The sequence below is a fragment of the Rutilus rutilus genome (assembly GCF_951802725.1).
Source record: "Rutilus rutilus genome assembly, chromosome: 19".
In the NCBI taxonomy this organism is placed as follows: Eukaryota; Metazoa; Chordata; class Actinopteri; order Cypriniformes; family Leuciscidae; genus Rutilus; species Rutilus rutilus.
The window spans coordinates 19,396,947-19,415,266 of NC_140232.1; the positions used below are offsets into that span (position 1 = coordinate 19,396,947).

The following is an 18,320-nucleotide window of genomic DNA, read 5'->3' on the forward strand; positions in this document are numbered from 1 at the left end:
ATCACTAACAAATTTGTTTAGACAAAATGTTCTGTTAGTGTATAGCATGATGTCCGTGTGGAATCATGTACTTTTTTTTTTACTTGATAATATGCTTTTTTTTTTTTTCTGCTTTCTCTTTTGTGCGTGTGTATTAATATAAGATGCTTTATTTTTAGGGTACCTTTTTAACATTCTGTCAAGGGTCTACAGTTGAAAAATAAACATGAGAGACTACAAGACTGGAAAGAAGTCATCAAGTAATCAGAGATATTTGCTTTGTTTTAAAAGTTTGTTTTAAATTTTTGTATTGTATGATTTTAGTGTACTATATTTTGCTGTTTTTTCCTCCCCTTTATTATTTGTACTTGTGTGTGTGTGTGTGTGTGTGTGTGTGTGTGTATGTCATTAGTCTCTTACTTTGTAGAAGCAGCTGTGTCTTGTTAATAATAAAAAGAAGGTAAAATAAAAGCAAATTTTGTTTTTAACAGTTAAGACAATCATCTTTATTTATATAGTACCTTATACAATACAGATTGTTTCAAAGCAGCTGTACAGTGATAAACTGGAAGATAATGATCAATGATGCAAACACAATTCCCAATTCAGTAAGATTCAGCTCTAAGACAGTAGTGTCATTATTATTTAGTTGAAGTCAGTTCAGTAATTGTGATTGTATTAATCATTTATGATGAGTTCAATTCAGCTGTAAAGCAGCTCTGCAGAAAACAGTGATGTCATTATTCAGCTCAATAAAAATCTTGACAAACATTATAAGTGATCCTAGTGGGATTATAAAAAAGTATGACATGATCCCTTTAAATAAATGCTTTCAAAGAATAGAAAAATTAGGTGCATGATAGCCCTCTCCATGGTTGTTTAAAAAAAATGTGGGCATGTGGAATGAGTCAGCCAGTTTTTATTTCCTTTCTTGTATTATTAGAAAGATTCAGGTCTCAAATCTTGAAAATTGAAGGAATAAGTTACCCAAAAACAAATTCTATCAGTTAAAAAAAAGTATATCATCATTATTTACTCAGCCTTATGTTGTTCCAAACTCATATAGTAATTTTTTGTCAGTTTGAATTCCTATTTTTGTGCTTCCTGAAATAAAACTCTTTAAAATCTCAGTATTCATGCTGCAAACTTCAGTGCACAGTAGAATATCTAAAACATAACCCTATAATAAATGAGACTACAGCCTGTGGACAAAAATAGTAGTAATAAAAGATTTGGTGCATGGCACCCCCATTGGTTATTTAGGGTAAAGAAGCTATTATTGTATAATTAGAAAGATTTAGGTTGATCTTGAAGCTTATAGGAATAATTCCCCAAAAAACTTTTCTATCATCTAAAAGAAAAAGAAAAAAATCAGCCCACTGATTTGACAACAAACAAACAATCAATCCCCAAAGACAAACATTAATATGGCCTTCATACATCTCCAGGATTATAAGATGATTCATCATTCATCCCTTACCGAGACTAGTTGGGCTGAGTGAACATGGACATGTCATTGGGGTTATGAAGTGGACATCCTCTTTCAAAGGTTTCGGCCAGTTAGTATATTATACATGTATACAATGGGTGGGTATATATTATATACACACATGTGTGTGTGTGTGTGTGTGTGTGCGCGCGTTTGTAGGTCATATTTGAAGTATTTTTTTTTTGTGCTCAGAGAACATCATTATGATAATCGTTGTGGATGGAATTAAGAACCTAGACAGAGTATACTGAATATATATTTCATCCTTCCCCAATAGCATTTGTAATAGGTATACTATTTTACAAATTAATTTGTAGTGCACTAAGTTTGTGAACTTGATTAATGAAATAACTACGTTAACAGTGTATTTTTAGTTAGTACATAGATATGTCAATCTATTTTTAGTATACTTATGAAATAAATGTATTTTAAATACAATTCAGTATATTTATTTTTCACAGGCCTGCTGCTGCACTATTTTCTAAATCCATCAACATTCCCAGACCTCCCAACACCAACAGTAAGCAAAATGGCTTCATCAGTTCGTCAGGCTGCAGAGAAATACTATAAAGTAAACACCATTCCAGGTTGTGTAAGTCCAGATTCCCCAAATTTCAACTTTCAGGCAAATGTAGATGATGCTTCTTGTGAGGGTCCAGTCACTAATCTTAGCTTTGGTGGCATTTACCAAAAATGCACTCCATTGGCATCAGATAAAAGTGCCATCTGTGATGAGACAGCACAGAAAAACCCAGCCACTGGTGATTATTCTTGCCCTCCAGTTTACTATCCCACCTTATTACGCTCGTAGACAGTAGAACGAGCCCACCATTCACAAGACCACCAATGGTCAGTATGATAGCCACAAATACTGTAGCTGTAATGACAGAAGATGATCGTTCTTGGGTGAGAGTTGGACAAACAAAGATGTGGCGACTGGCAAAACCTGGTGAGATTAAATGGAATTAGTATCAGAGTAGGGAGAAAAGGCTGGTGTAGCTGTTGGTGTAATGGTTCTAGTTGCTCTTGTGGTTTAAAGAAAAAAAAAGCAATCTTCTGGCCTCAGGGTAAGCAGAGAGTATGAAGAGCTTTAGAATATGGCCAAAATTAGGTGGTGTAGAGTGAGCAGTATGGGGAATTAAAACACCAATCAATTATCATGTTTAGTGTAGCCTTATAAGTGAAGTGATGTAAGCAAAATTGTAATCAATTTAGATAGTGACTGAAAAAAAAAAGAAAAAAAAAAAGTGTAAAACAATTTCATATTTTCTTTATCATCTTACTATTTGACAGGGGTGTAGTGTCTTTAAAGTTTTTTAATTTATACCAAATTTAAATGTTTTTACTGCATAAATATTAATAAATATTTCTCCCTTTTACTAGTGCCTCTTTTTAAACCATTTTCAGGAACGAGTTTTTATTTTGATCTAAATTTCTGTTCAAGTGTTCAATGGCTTAGACTACTTTTTCAATTTGTTTTTATGGATACATATGCAGATATTTTTTATTTTAAAGAATCATTTTTATCTAAAACAATTTAGACTAAGTAAATTGAAATATTTTTATTTAGAAAAACATAATATAAGGGGACACACACGCAAAACAACAAATCCGATAAGGTACAAGTGTAACCAGTTTAACAGAAATATATTATTTACAGAAGTGCCTTACAGCAGGTCTGCAATCTGGAACCAACTCGGCAGTCCTGTGGGGGCTAAACTCACTGGTAGGTTAAGTACAGTCATTCAGGTGGCACATAAGACATAGTGTGGAAGATTAAGTATTTCAGGTGATCCCCGAGTAATACAGTCTCCTCTATGGCCAGAACATTTTTCCAAGATTTGTGTGTATTTAATAACTGACCACAAATATTTGAACATCGGAAAAAGGGCCAGTCTTCACCAAATCCCCCATGAAGTAAGCTGGTAATTCAAAGGTCAGGTTTATGGTTTCAGGTTGCTGTTCGCACTTGATGAGTGGAGGGAAATCCACAAGCAGCAATTGCTCCATGTTCTTTAGGTTTCAAAGGCCAAGTGAAACTTTGAGCAGCTCTGCCATTTGTTCAGTCATAGCACCGTCCTCACCTGAACAAAGCGACAAAAGTTTATTGAAGAGCCTTCTATAGTAGTTAATGAACTAAACATTTTCAAATTTGTGACCTGTGGGTCTGAAAGAGTTTGTGTGCAGACACTCACCTTCATCAGTGGTCATGTCCTGTTCCAATTTTAGCTTCTCCTGTCCAACGCGGAGCATGCTGGCCTCAATCGAGTCCCTGCTGATGAGCTTGATCACCTTCACTGTTCTGCAATGAAAAAAATAAAAAAAACATGATCAGGAACTAAATTTCCTTCTTTGTTCATGGTGATCTCCATTTTATTGTGTTGACACTAACCTGGTTTGACCCATTCGGTGACAGCGGTCCTCTGCTTGTTTATCATTAAATGGATTGCAATCAATATCATGCAGTATGACTGTGTTAGCCGAGGCCAGGTTGATTCCCTGGCCACCAGCCCGGGTCGACAGAAGGAACACAAAGATCTCAGGACTTGTATTGTATTTGTCAATGAGACCAATCCTAGAGAAACAAAGAGGGTTGAATTAGATTTGAAATGATATGTTCAGATAGGCAGCAAAATAGGGCTGGGCAATATGGCCAAAAATAGTCCAAATATTTTTTCTGTATCATACGTCATCGATATTTATCACAATATTAATTTACAATTAACGGGGAAGGAAATGCTTTCCACATATTTGTTAGACCTTGAGAATGAGTGTAAATATATAAACTTCTTGGTTCATAATTAAACTCCACAGAGTAGCTATATCTATAAAATCCATCTCATTTCCCCTAAATTCTGTTTACTTTTCTATTTTTTTAGGGGGGATTGTGTTTTATGATTTAATACAAATTTACATAAACTTTAACAACTTAATCAAGCTTAAAATGTTATCAAATGAAAATATAACAATTAATTTTCAACAAAACATTGCATTTAAATGTTTTTGTCAAACAAGATGCTGCACAACAGAACTGTATACATTTAAAACATGGATGAAAAAAGATCTTGGTAGTATGATATTCCTTAGACATAATAATAATAATATTCAACATCACATGTTGCTTTCACTATGAACTGACTGGTGAGTGAGTAGTAGTAGTATTTGATTTACTGCCATATCAGCAACTGGTGAGTGAGTAAACATTTTCAATTTGTCTCTTTGTCATGACCAAGTTATGGCTGCCACCGTAAATGTAGATACAAAATATATTTAATTACAATTTACTGTATGAACGATCACATTTTATTACTTGCCAAGTGACAGCGAGGATGGTCAGTCCTGAAGATCAAATCTAAATTGAGTGCAATGCAAAAAAAGTGACAAAGCCCACCTCTCCGCCATGGGAGTAGAACCATCTAGTCGAACAAACTGATGATCAAGGTTATTAAGCAGAATCTCCACAATGTCCAGCATCATGGTGAATTGACTGAAAAGCACAACCCTGTCACCCTTGGGGTAAAAGAAAGTTATTTTAAACACATTAGCAGCAATAAACCACAAACTACACCTTTGAGTGACACCTCAAAGTGAACCATGAGACTGTTTAAACAGCATCAAGACAAACCTTTTCTTTGAGCTCGGCGAGTATCTTGGTTAACAGCGCAAACTTCCCAGAGTCTAAGATGAGCTCTTTATTCAGCTGAAAATTGCTAATGGAGCAGTACTGCTTACATAAATTATGCAGCTCAAAATCAGACATCACTTCCATGTCCTCCTGGATCAGCGCAGGCTCGGCATCATAATGTGACGGCTCCTAACATAAGCAGAACCATGTCAGCTCAACGACAGTATGCAATACATCAGTGTTCTCAACCTCTTTGACTCCAAGGTACAAAATTCAAAGGCCCCATGACCTTATTAAATGTTTGTGATTTAATGGATAAGGATTTTTACAAATGTTTTATTCACTTTCTAGCCAATTAAACATTTTATAGCTTAGCATATCTAGAAATATATGTATATGAAATATATGTATATGAGTTGAGGGAGTTATAAAGAACAAAAACAAAAAACATTTGTATGTAGTTTTAACCTATTGTAACGCTCATTTCATCTAATTTTAAATAATTTTAAGTCCCCTTGAGGCCCCCTTGGATGTTTGCTAAGGGCCCCCCTCCAGGTTAAGAACCATTACAATACAGCTACGTGCTACATTAAAGAACCAATAAGCTCCCAGAGCTGAATCCATGGTGAAACATGTTTTTAGATGCACAGTTCAAATCTTTATTATTCAGCCTCCCTTACACATTAATCTCCCAGTCCTCACCTTAAGCATGGCTTTGCTCATGGCAGCCAATTTGTCACTGGTGTAGTACTGGCGGTGCAGCAACGGATGATTAGCCATCTTTCTCAGCTGCATCATCACATTGCAAAGCTCCCGCTCTGAGGACAAAGAGATGAGAGGAAGTGTGAGACAGGTGCTCAGAGATAGGAAAACAGTTCAGTTCAACATTCCCATTTTGTTTTACAGATCCTCCAGCTGAGAGGGAACCAGTGTATTAACAGCCAGATAAATAAATCTGAATACAATATAGCCAAACTAAAATACATTGTGTAATACTTCTAGACAGCATGTTGGCATAAAATCTGAATAGCACATACTGTCTCCATTCGGAGTCTTCTTGAGACTTTTGAAAAGTTTTTCATACAGCTTCTGCTGGGCGTCACTCATGGGACACATTTCAATTTTCTCCACTTTTGGTGGAAGCTGTTTCAACACCTAGAATGACATTTGCAAAGTCACACAATCAGGGAGGGTAAAAATAAATATACTGGTCATATAAAATTATATCAATATTTTCACCAAAGAGGACAATAATGTAGATGCATTATATTTTGATGGATGACCAATTCTGTGAGATTTTCTCAGTAATGAATCAGTCCTGCAACGCATGTCTCTCTGTGCCAAGATATAGTAACTTGTATATTAAAAGATATCAAAGATCTGATTATAATCACACTAGGGAAAAAAAGGTCTACCTCACGCTTGACTCGTCTCAGGATGAATGGCTTCATGATAAGTTTGGCCTGTGCAATTCTCTCCCTGTGAAAACGGCTTTCCTCTTCTGACGACCTCTGAAGAAGCAGATCGTCTGCATTAGAGTGTGTTCCTTCTAGGTATATAATTACTTTTTCCTTAGACTGGCGAGCATTTAGATTCATTTTTGAAAGAGATGGCACATATAGTATTACTTAGATGTAATCGGTGTACTGTCTATACCGTAGAGAACATTTTGGAGATCTGTGAGGTGCTGCTAGAGAACATAGAGGGCATGATGAAGTTCAACAGGGACATGAGCTCCAGCAGGTTGTTTTGTAAAGGTGTTCCAGTCATCAGCAATCTGTGCTCAGCCTGTAGAAGAAGACAGACACAAATTACCATGTACAACTAAGAGATATACACAAACAACTCTTCTACCCTCCTCTTCATAGAGCAATTCCTAAACTACACCAAGAGGGAGAATGGCAGGAAAGAGCTTGTGTCAAATGTATTTACAATAATGTTTACAGCACAGAAGACTGCTTGTACTGACATTGATGGCCATGAGGTGGCGGTAGCGCAGCGAGTTCATATTCTTTAGCATGTGGCCTTCATCAAACACTGCATACTTCAGCCTCAGCTTGCGGAACAGACTGCGGTCATGGTCATTCCCTATTGTGAGATTGTAGCTAATACAGATGAAACAAGAAAAAAGGACAGGCAAGTGTTAGCACCACTGAATACAACTGATTTTCATGAATACAAAGTCTGGTGTGTTTTTTTAACTCAGTGCACCAATACATAAGCATGGTCTCGCAATTCACAGAGTCATCTTACACTTACGTGGATACTATGATGTTGAATTCAACCAAACCACTGAGGATGTCTTGTCGCAAATATCTGCGGTCTTCCACAGACCCTACAAGTTTAAGCACAAAAAAAAAGAGGGGAAAAAGAATTCTATATTAATTTATGGTGGGGTCTAAGAACACATTGAAAATCTAGGCAGGGCTCCAGACTAACTTTTTTCACCTCCGTCCTGGAACCGTCCTGAAAAACGATTTGAACCGTCCTAAAGTGAATGTCAACCGTCCCAAAATAAACATGTTGTTTCTGTACTTTGTTATTATCATCTATAGTTGTTAGCTGTTAGTCACATAATAAAAACACCATTAAAATGTTTATGATATATATTATAATATTTATTTAGCTCCATTCAAAGTAGTTATCTGTAAACAGGTAAAAAACAGATTTAATAAAAAATAACAGGAGTTAAATGCTTTTTTGTATTCATGCAGAACAATTTTTTTTTTTCTTCTTTTACATATACGAAAATTAAGATAAAAATACATACAGCTCAAAACTTTGAGTTGGTTGGATTAAAAAATAACAAATGGTGACTAGCCTACATACATATCTCAAAAATATCATCATTCTTTATTCTTTCAAGCAGCAGACATATTTATTTGTATGAATTAAATATAATGAATCATTATTAAAGCTATTAACGAGCAGTGAATGCTTTTCTCTTTTTCTTTTGTTGCTTGATCAATATTAAGGACACAGACCGCATTAGGTTTATTACCCACTGTCACTTTAAGACATCGGATCATGTCCAATGACATGCGGATCCAATTGCACTGATGCACATCCGATACACTCAAAACTGTTTAAGACATAACCAACATAGTTTACGTGAATACTCTCCAAAACGGACATTTCGACATAATGTTGTGTGTATTTGTCCATTCAGACACGAAAGAGAGTTCAATTCAGTACTCGCGCGCTGTATAACTTCGGTGTCTATGCATGGTTGCACGCTTCGGGTCGGGTGTGTGCGCACAGAAAACCGTACCGAATAGAGCTCTTCTTTTGCGTCGTCACTCTTATTCAGATCTATATGTCTGCTCTACTCATTCTCCCAGACGTTTACATTTTTTAACGTTTTATGAGACATGCAGCGCATGTCAACCCGTGTGCCGCTGGGTAGATCAGCACGTTACAGTACAAATGTGCGCATCTACCACAAACGCAGGACATCAGTTCTGACTGGATCGCTTCCCAAATCGTCACTATCTAACATTTTTGTCTAGTTTTTATTCGTTGACGAAAATGTCAATAGATTTTCGTCATGGTTTTTGTCATTCAAAACTAGTTTTTATTTAGTTATCGTCTCGTTTTTGTCTGTGAAAATAAGCCATGTGATAGATGTACCGCGAAACAAGTGTAGCCGGCCAGGCCAGGGTGAGTAGCCGGCCAGTGATAGTAACTATAGTAACAGCATGAGAAGAAGCGCTCCGTTGTAGTCAGCGCTTGATCAGTTAGTTTTGACATTTTCTAAGTAAGATTACCCTAATAGTAATAAATGAACACACATAAAAAACTGTCTTTTTGTTTTGTAGGTGTCCTGGAGAATATTTCTGTTCGTCCTAAACACATTTTCTGTCGTCCCCAGGACGATAGGACGCCGTTAGTCTCGAGCCCTGAATCTAGGATTTTAAATCCAATTTATTCCTTGAAAATATTTTTATAATTGAAAAACTTTAAATAATGACACTTGTTAAAATATTTTTTTTTAAATGTGCTTGCCTGGAAACTAACTCACCATAGTAAATAAGAACTTTGAGACTAGGACACCAAAGACCCAGCTCACGAACCCAGTTATCTGCAAAGAAAAATGGTGAAAATCATCATCTCACGCAGCACTTCAGAGCAGAGTTCAGTTGCTACATTTCCATGAAATAAGTGTCACTTACCCAGTGTGGACGAGGGTACGGTAATAAGATGAGGGCCCTTGATTCCTTTTTCATACAAATGAGCCAGGAAAGAGATGGCCTGAATGGTTTTACCCAGCCCCTGTGGAAAGATCAAATTACTTAAAACCAATATAGTCCTTTGCTTAAAAGGAATCAGTAACCTCCTTGGATCATTTCACACCACCATATGAACTGAAGAGGACAGCGACTCACCATTTCATCTGCTAGGATGCCGCTCAGCTTGTGCTGGTGCAGAAGAATCAGCCACTTTAAGCCAATCAGCTGATATGGTTGTAGTTTTAATCTAACAAAAAATTATTTTCCATTAAAAAAAAATGAAATAACTTGATATCTTAGTTGTGATAGTGAGAACAGATAATGAGCTCACTTGCTGTTCAGGATTTTGGGCTGCTTTATGGAGCCCATGCCCGCTTCTATGACCTGGGTGACATCTTTAGTCATTTTCTGTGCAATCTTCTCACATCTTCCCATAAGGTCTCGAACCACTTGCCTCTGCTTAAGCACCACCTTGCAGCCATGAACCAGCTCTATAGACAGCCCATTATCCTTAAAGAACTGCTCTTTCTAAAAGGAAGAGAAATTGGAGATTTTCCACCATTGGGTCAAGTGGTTAATGTAACCGAATAGTGACGTTCTATACCAAATGGGGCTTGCTGACACAGTAAATTTCCTTTCCAATCGGGAATTGCCACGTCACCCAATGTCATTCCACCAGCATGAATCACCTGTCTTGACTACGGATAGCTAGCGGTGCCGGGCATTTAGTGCATGGAATGGATTGGTGATTTCCCATTTTGTTTCCAAATCATTTTAAAGTAGTGTGACAGGATTTTGCTTTAATAATTAGATATAACTTTTTAATTAGATTAAAAAAAAAAAAATCTGTCAGCAGACAGAAATACTCAGAATGCCACTCAGAATAAAATAAAAACAGCTAAGCCAAAAACAGGATTTTACCCAAGTTTAATGAATCTTTGAATATGAATAACTGCCTAAGCAGCCAAAAGATCTAATGCCCTTTGAGGACTTTAAGATCCATTCTACCACAATAACATAATTAAGAGTGACAGTTAATATGGCAGTACAGAGAGCACATTAAATTCTTACCACATCTTTCCAAGTGTTAAAAGGCCTCAGCGAAATTATCTTCTGGGCTTTTTTGATCGAGCAACCAGATATCAGAGCAAGCTCATCTAGGGAAGCCTCTTGGAGAAACTTAAGGATCTTGTCCTGAAGACTGTCTGAGACACTGTCCTCCTCCTCCGAGTCCAGATCATCAGAGATACTCTCAACATCACTGTCAATCTCATCTTCGTCCTCAGATGCACTGCTGTCATCAAGAGGCAATTCATCGCCCCTCTTCCGTTTAAAGGATGCGTTGGTCGTGCTTTTGCTGACTGCAGATTTTTGTGTTTTTGGAGTAGACACACTCGAGACTTTTGACATGGGAGACGGTGCTGCTGTCAGCCAATTTGACAGACTAGATGAGCTGTGTGGCTTTTGTAGGGTCTTGTCATTTTTTTCCCTGGAGTAAGAAGATTTTGACTCTTGCTTTCTCTGATCTTCTGGTGAACTTGAATCTTAAAGTGATAAATCATGGATGGCTTTTAGTCAACTCATTCTCACATTGAAATCTCAATTTGGACTAAAATTAAATCTTCAAATGTAGCTGAAATGCAGTAACAAATCACCTGTTGATGAAAACGCAAGCAGTGATCCCAAGGCATTGTCATAGTCCCAGTCATGCTCTCTCAGGACATCCCTCAGGACCTGTTGGAGAAATTGAAGACACAAACTGTCCAGAACATCCCAGTGCTCTTGCGTCATGACTTCAGTATGGCTTCAAACCTTTAGCCTACCTCTTTTTCGATATCAGGTAGTTTCTTCTTCATCTTCTTCAATAAATCCTCCTGCCTCTCTCTGCTTGGCTCTTGACTCTCCTCATCCTCAGAATCTTCATCCTCCTCAGATTCCGAATCTGAACCCTAAATCAGAGTCAACAGCCATTTTAAAGGAAGTTCTCCTTATTTACTGAAAGATGTCAGGTTAAAAACATCTGATTCAAAAGATCTTACCACAATTTTTCTCCTCTTCTTTGGCTGATCATCATCATCATCGCTATGTCCCGCTTTGCCTTCCCGTCTGCCTGAATCTACATTAATGAAACAGCTTTATTTGAAATTTAGTTTATAAAAACAGTACCTCCATTATAAATTGCCTTTAATCTGCACAAACTAAAACTAGGGTGATCAGCATATGAAATGATGGTATCAAATATGCAAAAAAACTAAATATGTACTGTATACACACACATATCTACACACATCAGAGTTATATCCGCGGATGCTGCGGATAATCCACGGGTCGGGCGGGTCAAGTAATAAAAAAAATAACATTCCAAAAATTATGGATGGGTCGCGCCGGATGGATGAGAGACAAATCATTAATGTGTTGATTTTATTAAAGACGCAGAACTCTTATTTATATACCAAATAAATAATTTACCAAATAAAAGAAAAAGAAAACAAGGTTAAGTACTTTTCTAAAGTATTTGAGATCATTTATAATATAAAGCCCTTTATGTCAATTTTCCAGAATAACTAATATATATATATATATATATATATATATATATATATATATATATATATATATATATATATATATATAAAAAATAAAGCCACCTTTACCTTCATCCCCATAAACCATCAAACAATGTGCTATAGCTCCCTCCAGTGTGCTGGTGCTCTCAACCACCTGTCACAACAAAGTTGCATAACAGTATAAAATTCACAATGCAAACAGTATAAAATTCACCTGCTTTAAGTACTAATGTTACACCAAAGAGGGACTCTTTACCTCAAGTAGATCTTTCTTACTCTTCTGAGGGAAGATCTCCAATAGTTTGATGATTCTGTCCTCTATATCCTTGTTCATCTGGTGCTTGGACTCTGATGTTGAATCCCTGTGAAGTAATTGTATGTTAATTGCACTTATTACTATATGGGTTTCAACAAAGAATTCATTATTAACAACCAAAAGAAATTAACATTTAAAGAAAATGTGAAGCAGCTTAGAGAAGACGTGTTACAGGCTCGCTTATGACAAACTCATAGTCTTGCTTACTTGCTCATCTTGACAACTTTGTCATCAGCAAATACATCCTCCAATGTGTGTCTTGATGTCTTGCCTGATGCACATCGACCATCTGTCTTTCTTTGGTGGGCTGGAAAATATAATTGTATTAATTGAATCAAAACAACATTTTAGTTGAATTCACCATCCCGTCATGTTACAAAGATTCAGTCACAACTCCTAAATATGCCAAAAGATAGGGTTTAATAGATGACAGGTCAGCGTCAACCTCAAAACAAAGGCGTTGAAGAAAAAACCTTACAATGACCACTGATAAAAATGGAGAACCCACATGCATGGCTTTACATTACAGTTACAGTACAATTAAACTCGTATGTCATCTCTTATCAACACAATCACACATAAAAACAAAGTTTCTTTATAATGCCCCCGACATGCTGTCTAGGTAGGAAGCTCACTGGGTTTTGATCATAACGTTAGCCATTATTATTTAACGTTACTCTGAACAAAGCCCCGGCGGGAAATGGCATTTTGTTCTTCCTACCTCGTTGGTTCTCCTTATCCGAGCTGGATTCATCCAATGATTTACCGTGATTGTCGACTGTATTGTCTCTTTGGAAACGGAAACGGTCTAAGTTAAAAAAGCTCATTGTAACGTCAATATTTTCCGTTATGAGAATCGTCTGTCTCGCGCAAAGAGCGATCTTAAATCCGCCGGTGACGCTCGTGCACTTAATTCTGTTCGGTGATTAAATATTCAGGACAGTCTCATCGATATGATATAGATATAACAGTAAGTGACTCAAATATTAATTATGTGAAATACCCAAGACTTACATTCTTTAGCATGACGGTGCGGTAAGTAATGAATATAGCAAATAACACCTTCCCGCCACCGGCTGACATGCGTCACTTCCGGGTTTCAGCCAATAGAAATACAGCGGCTTTTATCCCTTTAAATTTTCAGTCAGGATTATAAACATTAAACTTTACGATATTTTTACAGAGATACAATTATGGAAAATAAAATGGAAGATGTATAAATTATAGTAATGTATAGCTATATAAAATATATTGAGGAAATGTAAATACTAAATAAACGTTAACATAAAGTGTATGATAGATAACGTTAGATAGATAGATAGATAGATAGATAGATAGATAGATAGATAGATAGATAGATAGATAGATAGATAGATAGATAGAAGTACATTTCGTGCTAAAATTTTAAAATAGACGTTTTACAATTCTAACATTTTGACATGGAACGTCACATACTTTTTTACATTTATATTTCACTCCACTCATCCACTAGGTGACACCATAGACAGTAAAAAAAAGATACATTTGGATTACAAAACTATATGTCCTACGTGTCCGTTAGGGGGCGACAGTGTGTCTGTTTCCGACAGAAAAAGCATAAGAATGCCTGACTGGCAACAGGTCCTCAAAACCCCTGTCACTGGGAAACTTGCAAAGCATTTTGTTAGATTTTAAACATATATCATATTACATATCATGTCAAGATCAGATTCCATTCTATTTTCACATGTAAACATTGGAATAATTGGGGTTACTGAAATCATATGGAGTCGGACAAATGTTTCAGTTTTATACATGCATGCACAAACTATCTGATCATTCTTAATACACCCACTGGATTTTTAGCAAGATGCTAGCTGTTTAATAGGATTAATGGTGAATTTACAGAGGGAATTCTTATGTATAAACAGTGATAATTATAAGAAAAGTTGGCAACCATCCACATACTACTGTAGAATCAATGTCAAAAGTACATGTACGCAGTATGCAGTCCTGAATTGTGCTGAGTATTCAATGCCGCCACTCTGTCTCCCTTTCCTTGTCACTATGGAGATTTCTATAACTTACACTAGTGCCATGCACACAATGGGCACACTGACATTGAGTTTGATCAGACTCCTGACCCTAAACAGCAGGGAACTGAATCAGGGACCCCAGTTAGTTTTACTGCAGTCTCATAGGCAGGCATAACATAACATTAGCAAAGTAAATATAGTAACAACATCAGACAAAGTACTGCAATGAAAATGTGTTGACATATTATGATGGTGACAACGTGTGTGCCAGTAATGTTTCTGCAAACTTGCATACATCAAAAGCTCTGCAGAATGGAAGTTAGTGATGGCCAGACTCCATCCATGCTCATTCTCATCAGTTTACTGTGTCAATGGCTTACATAAGTGTATGACATCCCTATGGAAGTTTGAGGAATTGTGCTCAAGGTTGACCTACCATCCTTGTGGACTTGTCACTTTGTCTGTCACTATCCAGTCGCCATGGCTCCCTGCTTGTCCGAGACCCGACGGCGGCAGGGAGTACCTTATCACCGTGGCAACATGTCTGCGATTTGGCTCCTTCCCACCCCCTAAAACAAAATACCCGCCCATTCCAAAAGACAAGATCATCACAAAATTAATTGCCATTGTCTCATTCTACATTCATTAGACATTATCCAGGAGCTGTCAAACAAGGCTTGCAAAGGATGGCCGAAACGTGCAGATTAATTATGTTGATTTATGTTGGGATAACTATCATATGGTTGACATGGTGGCGGTTACCTTAGATATGATGTTTACGGTAGCCACCATAATCAGAAGAAAAAAGGCTCAGTATGATATTACGTTTCACTGATAAACAAAGACAATTATTTTTTCTGGAGAAGAGTTCGGGGGCAATAAAAAAAAGGTCCTGACTCCTGTCAGGTCAATGCATCATGATTGTCAGGAATGGATTTCTTTCTATGTGAAAACTTAGGTTTGAATGTGTATTCCCTACGTTATGGGGACCAAATGTCCCCACAAGGATAGTAATTCCAGTAAATTTTGACCTTATGGGGACATTTATTTGGTCCTCCATGAGGAAAACATGGTGTGTATGTGTGTGTGTGTGTCTGCAAGCAGTAAATGACAATGTCTCCCTGCACCACAGCTAGAGGTCCCACCCTGGCGGGCGAGGTCCAGGGTGGTGCTGCTGGGTATTTTTAATTAAATCAGCCTACAATGAGGAAGATGGAAGTGGAGGGAAGTTGGGAAGGAGGGGGAGTTGGGGTTAGTGAGGGGGATCTGACCATCTCCAGGGTAAAGGCAGTGTGGGAAGAGAATGTGCACCTCCTTGCTGTGTCTTCTCTTTGTGTCCCGCCACTTCTTATATACTGTGGGAATTCCCAAGGAATGAGAGGTGAGAGACACACTTGATTTGAATTGTATGCACATAAGAGTATGTGATATGATAATAATTATTTCCAAATTAAGAAGTTCAAGTCAGCTACAGAACTATATTGTTTGACTGAGCATACAGGCCATAAACATCATTCATGTATAATTTTGCATTTGAGTTGATATTAGTGACAGACAGCTAGAATGCCAGTAATTTATGACTAGTGATTTGCTTTGACCAGTTATTTTATGGAATTTGTACACTCGTACACTTGTTCATACATACACTCCAGTGCAAAAAAAGGAGTAAGCAGAAAATGGCAAAATATTTAGTGGTCTAAAATATTTAATGGTCTCAACCATTTTAATCACTGGTCAGGAAATTAGCAAGAATTGCACCAATACTGTAGATAGATAAAGTACTTAGCCCTTTGTTTCTTTAAATGTTTAAGCAATGGGTAAACTTGAAGACAGCTTTTTACAGGAAGGAGAGTCAATGTTGTTCCACTCAATGTTGATGGCTTCAAATAGTTCATGAGTAGTTGAAAAATGTCTCCCAGTTAGTTTGAGTTGAATGTGAGACCAAATATTCAATAGGGTTCAAATCTGGACTCTGACCAGACCAAAACATGAGCCTGATGGACTTGTTCTCAAGCCACTTCTCGGGCAGGAGCATTGTCTTGTTGAAAAATAACATCTGATCATTTATCTTTAGATAACTTTTTAATTGTGCAATATTCTCATGTATTCCAAAGAATTAAATGACTTTTCACTGTAAAGTAGTTCACCAATACCAGAAGCTAAAAAGGCTCCCCACTCAATGACATCTTCCTCCATACTTTACTGTGGGAGAGATGCAGTTTGTTATTATATTTCTCAACAGATTTTCAGACACTGCTCTGGAGCATCACCATGCAACTTGTGTTTCATTGTGATTCATCATGCCACACACAACTTCCCATATATTGCTAAAAACTTCATTCTGTTTTTGATGTTTTTCTGAGGCAGCAATGGCTTTTTAAGTAGTGCATTTGCTTAAATTTGGCTAATTTCCTGACCAATATATATTTATATATTAAGGCTGTCAAGAGATAAAAAATTTTTTAAATCTAATTAATTACATGATGTACTGATTAATTAATCTAATTAGTAGCAAATTAATTGCACATTAAATTTGGCTGAGAAATTATACCCAAAAGATCATTTAAAGGGATAGTTCACCCAAAAATGAAAATTACCCCATGATTTACTCACCCTCAAGTCATCCTAGGTGCATATGACATTCTTCTTTCAGCCGAATACAAATTTGAGTTATATAAAAAAAATGTCCTGGCTCTTCCAAGCTTTAATGCATTTATAATGGCAGTGAATGGCTGTTTATGAAGTCCATCAAAGTGCATCCATCCATGTTAAAGTGCTCCACACGGCTCTGGGGGGGTTAATAAAGGCCTTCTGAAGTGAAGCGATGCGTTCGTGTAAGAAAAATATCCATATTTAAAACTTTATCGACTTTATAATAACTATACTGTAGCTTCCGGCAGACGTCCGTACGCATCGATTTACGGTGAAAAAGTAACACTTGACCTGACGCATGACTCATTGACAAATGCAGAAGCGCAGAGGATAGAGCAAAACAAATCACCAGTCACAAATTAGAAGTCTAAAATGAGAATTTTTAAAGAGAAATGTCGAAGGAGCCTCAGTTTGTTTGAACCACGAGAGGCGTCAAAGCTTACGCTAATCCTACATCCTACAGCGTCAAGTGTTACTCTTTTTTACTCATAAGTCGACTTGCGTAGTCCGTCTGCCGGAAGCAAGTTACTTTAGCCGATACATTTTTAAATATATTTTTCTTACACAAACGCATCGCTTCACTTCAGAAGGCCTTTATTCTCCCCCCGGAGCCGTGTGGAGCACTTTTGCTCATCATGGATGGATGCACTATGATGGACTTCAAAACATAAACCACCATTCACTGCCATTATAAAGCTTGGAAGAGCCAGGACATTTTTTTATATAACTCCGACTGTATTCGTCTGCAAGAAGAATGTCATATACACCTAGGATGGCTTGAGGGTGAGTAAATCATGGGGTAATTTTCATTTTTGGGTGAACTAACCCTTTAAAGTTATTATTGTGTTAAATGAGAAAAATAGACATTACAAAAAGTAGTTTTAGAAATACATATTTTATTTGATTCAACAGAATTTATTACACATAAACTGCTAGGCTATAACAGCCATGATTTTTATGCAAATTTATTCAATTTTATAAAATTAAATTACTGGTAAAACTTTACAATTAGGTCACATTTTTAAAGCATTTATTAATATTTTTAAATAAAATATAGTTTTTCATTGGTTGTTAGTTCACAGTGGATTAATTAATTTGAACAACTACAACTTATTAGTAAATACTGAAATGAACTAATATTATTAAATGCTGTAGAAGTATTGGTCAATGTTGGTTCAGGTTAACTAATGTAGTTAACTAATGTTAACAAATGAAACCTTACTGTGAAGTGTTACCAGGTTATGAATAAACAAATAAAAAAAGGTTCCTGCTTCATCATCACCGTGTCACAGATGTGTGATAATGAAAAACAAGCTTGATAAGATAAACACTACCACCAAAATATGTTGTCTCCATATTCTCTTATATTAACTGTACATTATAAAAACATCCAAAAGGTCTTGAACAAATAATGATGGCATACAAAGCATCAAGGCCCTCGCTCTCAT

The 18,320-nt window shown here is 36.7% G+C and overlaps 1 protein-coding gene across 3 annotated transcripts; it reads right to left on the reverse strand.

Annotated features, from left to right (window-relative positions):
• Window positions 1–3,007: 3,007 nt before the first annotated feature.
• Window positions 3,008–13,306, reverse strand: smarcad1a (SNF2 related chromatin remodeling ATPase with DExD box 1a). Of its 3 annotated transcripts, XM_084388826.1 has the most exons (24): window positions 13,220–13,306; window positions 12,927–12,994; window positions 12,413–12,512; window positions 12,146–12,251; window positions 11,977–12,043; window positions 11,362–11,438; window positions 11,146–11,271; window positions 10,978–11,056; window positions 10,394–10,866; window positions 9,654–9,850; window positions 9,479–9,569; window positions 9,266–9,365; window positions 9,115–9,174; window positions 7,353–7,428; window positions 7,063–7,198; window positions 6,750–6,881; window positions 6,509–6,604; window positions 6,131–6,248; window positions 5,796–5,911; window positions 5,094–5,282; window positions 4,860–4,978; window positions 3,861–4,043; window positions 3,664–3,770; window positions 3,008–3,552 (listed from the first exon to the last, which is right to left on the reverse strand). In XM_084388826.1, the coding sequence occupies exons 3-24, from the start codon at window positions 12,418–12,420 to the stop codon at window positions 3,491–3,493; spliced, it is 2,718 nt and encodes a 905-aa protein (XP_084244952.1). In that variant the 5' UTR covers window positions 12,421–12,512; window positions 12,927–12,994; window positions 13,220–13,306; the 3' UTR covers window positions 3,008–3,490. The 3 variants fall into 3 exon arrangements, with proteins under 3 accessions (XP_084244952.1, XP_084244953.1, XP_084244951.1); XM_084388827.1 differs by lacking the exon at window positions 12,927–12,994 and having other exon boundaries at window positions 13,220–13,303; XM_084388825.1 differs by having other exon boundaries at window positions 12,927–13,276.
• Window positions 13,307–18,320: the final 5,014 nt, after the last annotated feature.

Excerpts from the sequence above, each read along its gene's own strand:
- smarcad1a (XM_084388825.1), bottom strand. The coding sequence starts at position 13,032 with ATGAGCTTTTTTAACTTAGACCGTTTCCGTTTCCAAAGAGACAATACA. Across the intron at positions 9,366-9,478 it reads GCATCCTAGCAGATGAAATG|GGGCTGGGTAAAACCATTCA; the intron begins GTGAGTCGCTGT and ends ATCTTTCCACAG. Across the intron at positions 9,175-9,265 it reads CGTACCCTCGTCCACACTGG|ATAACTGGGTTCGTGAGCTG; the intron begins GTAAGTGACACT and ends TTTTCTTTGCAG.